The sequence below is a fragment of the Thamnophis sirtalis genome, unplaced genomic scaffold (genome assembly GCF_051295495.1).
Source record: "Thamnophis sirtalis isolate CommonGarterSnake01/CBP01778 unplaced genomic scaffold, rThaSir2_p1.2 scaffold_14, whole genome shotgun sequence".
NCBI lineage: Eukaryota > Metazoa > Chordata > Lepidosauria > Squamata > Natricidae > Thamnophis > Thamnophis sirtalis.
The window spans coordinates 41,059,780-41,067,228 of record NW_028261394.1 but is presented as its reverse complement, the minus strand read 5'-3'; the positions used below and the strand labels follow the sequence as shown (position 1 = coordinate 41,067,228).

Here is a 7,449-nt window from a genome sequence, read left to right as displayed (position 1 = left end):
CTTAGGTCGGTCCAAGTAACTATTCAGAAGTTAGTGGTTAGAAGCAATCGTAAAGCAAGGTATGGAATTAAAACCAAGAAATATTTTGTTGGCTATTTGAAAGGGAGTATAATATATATTTAATTTTACACATGTTAGCAGCTGCTGGAATTGTGTTTCCACAACAGTGGAAAAACAGAGATATGTAAATGAATAAATATTACATTGTGCAGGAATAAATAAATTGACAATTAAAATCAAGAAGGCTTTGAATACTTTTTCACGTGGGATTGGTTTTAGCAATTGCCAACTAATGGAAACAGAAATTAGAAATCCAAAACATGAAAGAAAACACCAATTATGTAAGGAAAGGTCCCTAAAATGTATAAGGAAATATTAGTAGATCATTATTAATGCGTAGATAACTGCGGGACATTACACATCCACCAGTGGTGGGTTTCAAAAATTTTTGGAACCTCTTTTGTAGGTGTGGCCTGCTTTCCGGGTCCACTGGTGGAACCTCTTCTAACTGGTTCGGTAGATTTGATGAACCGGTTCTACCGAATAGGTGCGAACTGGTAGGAACCCACCTCTGCTCCGCCCCCATCTATTCTCTGCCTCCCCTAAAGGGGGGAGGAAATGGAGATTTTACAGTATCCTTCCCCTGCCACGCCCACTAAGCCACGCCCTGAGAACCCTTAGTAAAAAAAAAAAATTGAATCCCACTACTGGTGCACACAGTACCGTACAACACGCTAAGCTAAATTGCGTGTTGCCTGATTTAATTGGTTGTATGTACAAACCTGGATAATTTAGTCCAGTGGCCCAAGCTTCAGTTAACCATCGATTAACTAACATGTACAAACACGGTGGCTTTGTTCTTAACCAAGACACAAAACAGTTCAGTCTATTTTCGGAAGAGTAGTTCGGTAATTTTCAAAACTATTTTATTACTAGGAATATTTTTTTAAAAATCCAAAAAATGCTAAAAGAAACCAACTACCCCCCCCCAAATTAACACAAGATATAATGAATGATAAAGAAAAAATGCAATTAATTTAAGCATTTTGCCTCTACTTTAAATACATTTTGACCATTGGATCTTCCGTTATTTGCAAACAATATTTTTCTTTTGTGCTGAACTTTTAGGATATTTTCCCACGTTTTTAAGGGGAAAATTCAGGCTTAGACACAGATCAACCATCATAGTCAGTTGAACTAATGGGCTGCATTCAAACCATACTCCACCCACAGATAAAGCTCTGTGGGTCGAAGGTCCTAGGACCTAGGTGAACCCACTTTTTGGCTACACAACATTTCTTAGTCCATTGTATAAAAGGTAAAGGTTCCCCTCGCACAGATGTGCTAGTCATTCCCGACTCTAGGGGGCAGTGCTCATCTCCGTTTCAAAGCCGAAGAGCCAGCACTGTCCAAAGACATCTCCGTGGTCATGTGGTCGGCACAACTAAACGCCGAAGGCGCACGGAACACTCTTACCTTCCCACTAAAGGTAAGGTGGTTCCTATTTTTCTACTTGCATTTTTACGTGCTTTCGAACTGCTGGGTTGGCAGAAGCTGGGACAAGTAACGGGAGCTCACTCCATTAAGCGGAGCTAGGGATTCGAACGCAGAACCTCTGACCTCCTGATTGACAAGCTCACCGTCTTAGCCACTGAGCCACCACGTCTCTTAGTCCCTTGTTTAAACCCAGCCAAAATTGCGACCTGCAGCTTAGAAAAAGGGGACTTCTGCAACCAGGCGCCCTCCACAACTGCTGGACTACAATTCCCATCATCCTCCAGCTGGTTGAAAGAACAAGGAAAGCCTCTTCCCGGGCACCAGCCTCCCCCTCCATCCCGTTCACATTCTTCCACTGCTACCCCTTCCTTCCGTCCTCAGTTTCCTTTTCCCAAGTTCAAAGTTGCCGCCTCTCCCCTTTCATCTCCCTCAAGCTCCGCCCCTATGGAACTGGGCAACCCCTCTCAATAACCCCCTTTTGCTGCCTGCCGATTGGCTCCGACGCTTCCGGAGTTTCCCCTCCTTCGGGCCAATCGCAGCCGCCCCGAGAGTGACGTCGGGGCGCGAAGTTTGAAATTTACAACGAAGGTTCGCTGGGCGGCGGCGATGGAAGAGCCGAGTGGAGGGGAGTCAGCCGGGGAAGCTGAATCGCGGATGGACGTAGAAGAAGCGGCAGGGGCGACAGAAGCGACCGGTGAAGAGGAGAAGGAAACCCGGCCGGTGGTAGAGCCGGAGCCCGAGCGAGAGGACAACCAGTTACCAGAAGCCGCCTTGCCGCCCGTACCAGCCGCCAGCAGCAGCCAGGAAATCGCGGAAGATCTTAATTCAGGTAAGGCTTATTCGTTGTTATTATTATTATTATTTGATCTTGTTTTGCCGTTCATTCTGCCACAAGACAACTCTGGGCAGTTTATAAGGTTAAAAGCAATACAACTATACAAATAAATATATCTTTTGGCCAATCTTATTCCACCCTGGGCCATATTTCCTAGCAATTCTGAGAACTGGAAACCCAAAATTAGGGAAGCTTGCTCTAAAAGATAGTTTATGGAGATGTTGATGGTCATTAAGCATTTCATGTCATACTTTCTTTCCTATTTCTTTCAATTGTAAATAGTTGCAATGTATTATACTGTTTTGAATGTCATTGCAGTACTTACAGGTCCATCAGTAACTTTTTTTGGTTATGGATTTCTTTCATCTGGCTTTAAAAGCTGGCCTTGTTTGTATGCCAACTATGTTTTTAATTTAATTTAATTTAATTTTGTCAAGCAAGTCCTCCCTCTTCGCTGCCAGAGTCTCTTCCAAGCCTCCGACAACCTTCTCTAACCTCGCAGCTAAATTCCACTTTTAATTCCACTTTACCGTTGTTGTCTCCGGACAGTTTAAGCCACTTAGTTTGAAAAATTCGGAAGTGGTTTATTGCAGAAGTGCAAACGGGGGAATAGTAATAGCTATTTAGGCTTATATATCAGCCTGTTGAACTGTGCAGCATAGCATCTCTTTACAACAAATAGAAGCAATTTCAATTCTGCATATGTGGGACGGATTGAGGTAGATTGCAGGGGTGACACCAAAATATAATTTTATCATATTTTATCCATATCTTAAATTATTGTATTCTGTTCCAATTTCATTTTAGACTGTGTTTTATTCCAATTCCATTTTAAATCATATTTTATTCCAATTCCATTTTTCCAGGAAGTAGAGGAAGGAGGGAGGGAGAAGAGAAAGGGAAAATTAGGTGGCGTTATAATAGGCAGATGATAAAGGTATATAAAGCAACCCAAATTGTATATTATAACCTATTCAATGGACTAACCAATGTATAAGCATGACAAATATAAAGAAGAATAACAACAATGTGAATGTATACTTATAATTGTATGTAAGAGAATGAAAAATAAAACTTTTTGAAAAAAAGTAATAAAAATCAAAATTGAAATATTGGCATAAATTGGGTGCGGTGGTCTCAGGGATTACTGGCACACCGGGTGCTATACCCAAAACTCTTGGGGAGCAATTGGAAAACTGGGCATTGACAAAAGAGCATTCGGAGACTTCAACTTGTCCAGAATGCAGCCGCGCGAGCGATTGTGGGTGTACCTCGATACACCCACGTTACACCTATCCTCCACGAGCTGCACTGGCTTCCAATCGGTCTCCGGATACGCTTCAAGGTGCTAGTTATCACTTATAAAGCCCTTCATGGTATTGGACCTGGGTACTTGAGAGACCGCCTTCTGCCAATGACCTCCCAAAGATCCATTAGATCGCACAGGGTCGGCCTCCTCCGGGTTCCGTCTACCAGCCAATGCCATCTGGCTACTACCCGGGGGAGGGCCTTCTCTGTTGCAGCTCCGGCCCTTTGGAACGAACTCCCCGCAGAGATTCGGACCCTCACCTCTCTCCAGGCCTTCCGAAAAGCCGTTAAAACCTGGCTGTGTTGGCAGGCCTGGGGTTGATGAGCTCCCTTCCCCTCTCGACAGGTGTGGTTGTTGGCTATCTTAAATATTTGTCTTGTATTTGTGTGTTCCCTTTCCTGCTTGAGTTGTTTGCCGCCCTGAGTCCCTGTAGGGAATAGGGCGGCATATAAATAAAACAAATCTCAATCTCAAAAATTCCCATCAGTCAATTACAAAAGGCCGCACTGTTAGGATCTGCGTATACCTTACAAAGATACATTATTTTAAGCTAGGTTTTTAAGAATTAGATGCATACTACCGATACTAGTAAAGAACTCTCAGCTATGATTTCATGTTGTGTACATAATAATATTTATAACATGACAGTATTATAATACAAATAAGCTTTGGGGCTGCCTTCAACTCAATGTTGAATCCTGATAACAGCCTGGACAAGTTACTGCATTTTTCTTGGCAATATTTCCCATTGCCTCTTTCCCAGTGTTGCAGCAGATTGAGGTTTGTAATCTACTTACGAAAGACCAGGACTTGAGACCTCGAAGGTGAGAGAAGCAGGTTTATTGGATGCATCGAGTTCAGCGTGTTCACACACCAAAATCTGAACTGCCTGGGCTCTGCCCAGGATGCTACTTTTATGCCGTGTTCCACACTGTGCATTCTCAAGGCGTTTCCATACACGAGACAAGCATGACATTTTGAAAAGCAGAAGTTCATTTGGAATGTTACACCAGAGTACATAGGAGAAATACAAAAAAGAGAAGTTCCTATTTCATCTTAAGCTGTCAGCAGCTTTTACCTCTGTTCTATCTCTCACCCACGTCTGGCTTTCTGTGCCCCTCCTTTACAGAGTCTTGCCACACTGTTCAGCTCTACTTTTAATACTTATGAGGAAGTTTGGGGAGAAAGTTCACTCCAGCTAAAAGTCAACTTTGGAACTCCAGGGCACTAGAATGAAAAGCCAAGCTAATATGAATTTATAAGGTCCATTCTATTAAGACCACCTAACCTGGCCAGCCACTGGTGGGTTTACCTGTGCAGCCCCTCCTGCATCACCAGGACTGACAAAGAATGACCGGCCCAAGGTTACCCAGGTGGCTTTGAGCCTAAGGTGGGACTGGAACTTCGGGTCTCCTGATTTCTAGCCGGATACCTTAACTGCTACCACAAACTGGCAGTAATAATTCAGATGGATCACCTTTAGCGACCATAACTGGGACTGGCAGCTGAGTTTTTGATTAAATATGTTGCTAAGTCAAACCGTGACCGTGGTTATGATCTTCCTTCAGTTTTCCTTTGCTTTATGGGCCTGTGAGGGTTTGAATTGTGAAGATTGTCTGCAAAGTTATTTTTTTTCATCACTCTTAGCAATAGCAGTTTGAGATTTGAGATTTAACTTTATTTGTATGCTGCCCTTTTCCCTGAGGGGACTCAGGGCGGCTCACAATTCAGGGGGAGGGAAGTACAAAACAAGTTATACACATGAAGACAATACATCGTTAAAAAGCACAACAGTCATACTATTCGGGTGGGGTTGAAGTCTTTAGCCCCAGGCCTGTCGGGACAGCCAGGTTTTAAGGGCTACGCGGAAGGTCTGAAGGGTGGTGAGGGTACGAATCTCCACGGGGAGTTCGTTCCATAGGGTCGGAGCAGCCACCGAGAAGGCCCTCCTCCGGGTAGTTGCCAGTCGACATTGACCGGCTGATGGAATTCGGAAGAGGCCTAATCTATGGGATCTTATTGGCCTAGTGGAGGTAATTGGCAGTAGGCGGTCTCTCAAGTACCCAGATCCAATACCATGAAGGGCTTTGTAGGTGACAACTAGACAGTTAGACTTAGATACCGCTTCATAGGGCTTTCAGCCCTCTCTAAGCGGTTTACAGAGTCAGCATATCGCCCCCACAGTCTGGGTCCTCATTTCACCCACCTCGGAAGGATGGAAGGCTGAGTCAACCTTGAGCCGGTGAGATTAGAACCGCTGAACTGCAGATAACAGTCAGCTGAAGTGGCCTGCAGTACTGCACCCTAACCACTGCGCCACCTCGGCTCTTGTCATTCTGAATGGTGTTTAAACGAGGCGGTCGCTGAACAATAACGCTAGTCCTGATAGAACGTAAGGATTCTGCATGGACACGTTAACCCTGCTAAGAGGGGGGCGGATGTCTTTTTCCCTTTGCTACTAGACGAAGATAATGGGAGTCAGGGAAGCGAGGACAGCAGCTGCAGCGACTATGGGAGTCACGATAGGCCTGGGACATCTTTGCGAAGGGCCGTGTCAGAGGCAAAAACTCTTCTTCCAGACACCTTCCAGACAAACAACCTCCTCTTCTATGAGAGATTCAAGACCTACCAGGATTACATGTTAGGTGAGTGATTTTAAATTCCCAGTGGTCAGAGGTGGGTTCCTACCAGTTCGCACCTATTCGGTAGAACCGGTTCGTCAAATCTACCGAACCGGTTAGAAGAGGTTCCACCAGTGGACCTGGAAAGCAGGCCACACCTACAGAAGAGGTTCCAAATTTTTTTGAAACCCACCACTGGTCCTTGGATATGATTATTCTACACTATCATGCTCCTATTTATAAAACTCGGTGCCTCTGAGAAAGGTAAGGATGACTACTGCGTTTGTGGTGCAATCAGAACATTGCGTGTCTCGAAGTTGTTTTAACGCAAACCAAAGATGCCTTTTAAAAAACAAGTTTACATCCTATTCTTATGCATGCCAGTGCTGTGTGTGAGGTAATTTAAGGTGGTTCTGACAAGTGTCGTCGGCATCTTCATATCCGGTCACATGGGCGGCAAGCCACTCTCATCCGGTCACATGGGCGGCAAGCCACTCCCACAAAGGAGGCCACACCCACAGAGTAGGTTCGAACAATTTTTGAAACCCACCACTGCCAGTGGTCTGGACACACCTATCTCTCATATCTCTTAGGACCACAGCTGAGCCCAAAATTCCTTGGGTTGGATAACCGTTTGTCTGAAACGGTATAGGGTTCCCTGCAGTGGGTGGGTTTCAAATTTTTTTAGAACCTCTTCTGTAGGTGTGGCCTGCTTTATGGGAGTGGCTTGCTGGGCCATGTGACCGGGTGGGAGTAGCTTGGCAGTCATGTGACTGGGTGAGCGTGGCCAACTTGTAAAATGTGGTGAAACTCACTTAACAACGCTCTTGCTTAGCAACCAAAATGTTGGCTCAGGAACTCTGGCATTTGAAGCACGCAAGTCTTAAAGCTGTCAAGTTACAAGACCCTTGCACCCCTAACCCTTTAGAAAAAAAAACCCCAGGGGTGTTCAAACTTGACAGCTTTAAGACTTGTGGACTTCAACTCCCAGAATTCCTCCTCCAATCATGTTGGCTCAGGAACTCTGGCATTGAAGTGTGCAAGTCTTAAAGCTGTCAAGTTACAAGACCCTCGCACCCCTAACCCTTTAGAAAAAAAAATCTAGGGGTGTTCAAACTTGACAGCTTTAAGACTTGTGGACTTCAACTCCCAGAATTCCTCCTCTCGCTCTTCATCTTGATGATGTG

General features: G+C 44.7%; 1 protein-coding gene across 1 annotated transcript in view; it reads left to right on the top strand.

Moving 5' to 3' along the window:
• Nucleotides 1-2,108: 2,108 nt before the first annotated feature.
• The window catches only part of SHCBP1 (SHC binding and spindle associated 1), a 45,014-nt gene continuing 39,673 nt past the window's right edge, over nt 2,109-7,449 (top strand). The window contains exons 1-2 of the mRNA XM_087728571.1: nt 2,109-2,326; nt 6,104-6,286. Of these exons, the coding sequence (XP_087584697.1) occupies nt 2,152-2,326; nt 6,104-6,286 (358 nt within the window). The 5' untranslated portion in view covers nt 2,109-2,151. The remainder of the gene's footprint in view (nt 2,327-6,103; nt 6,287-7,449) is intronic.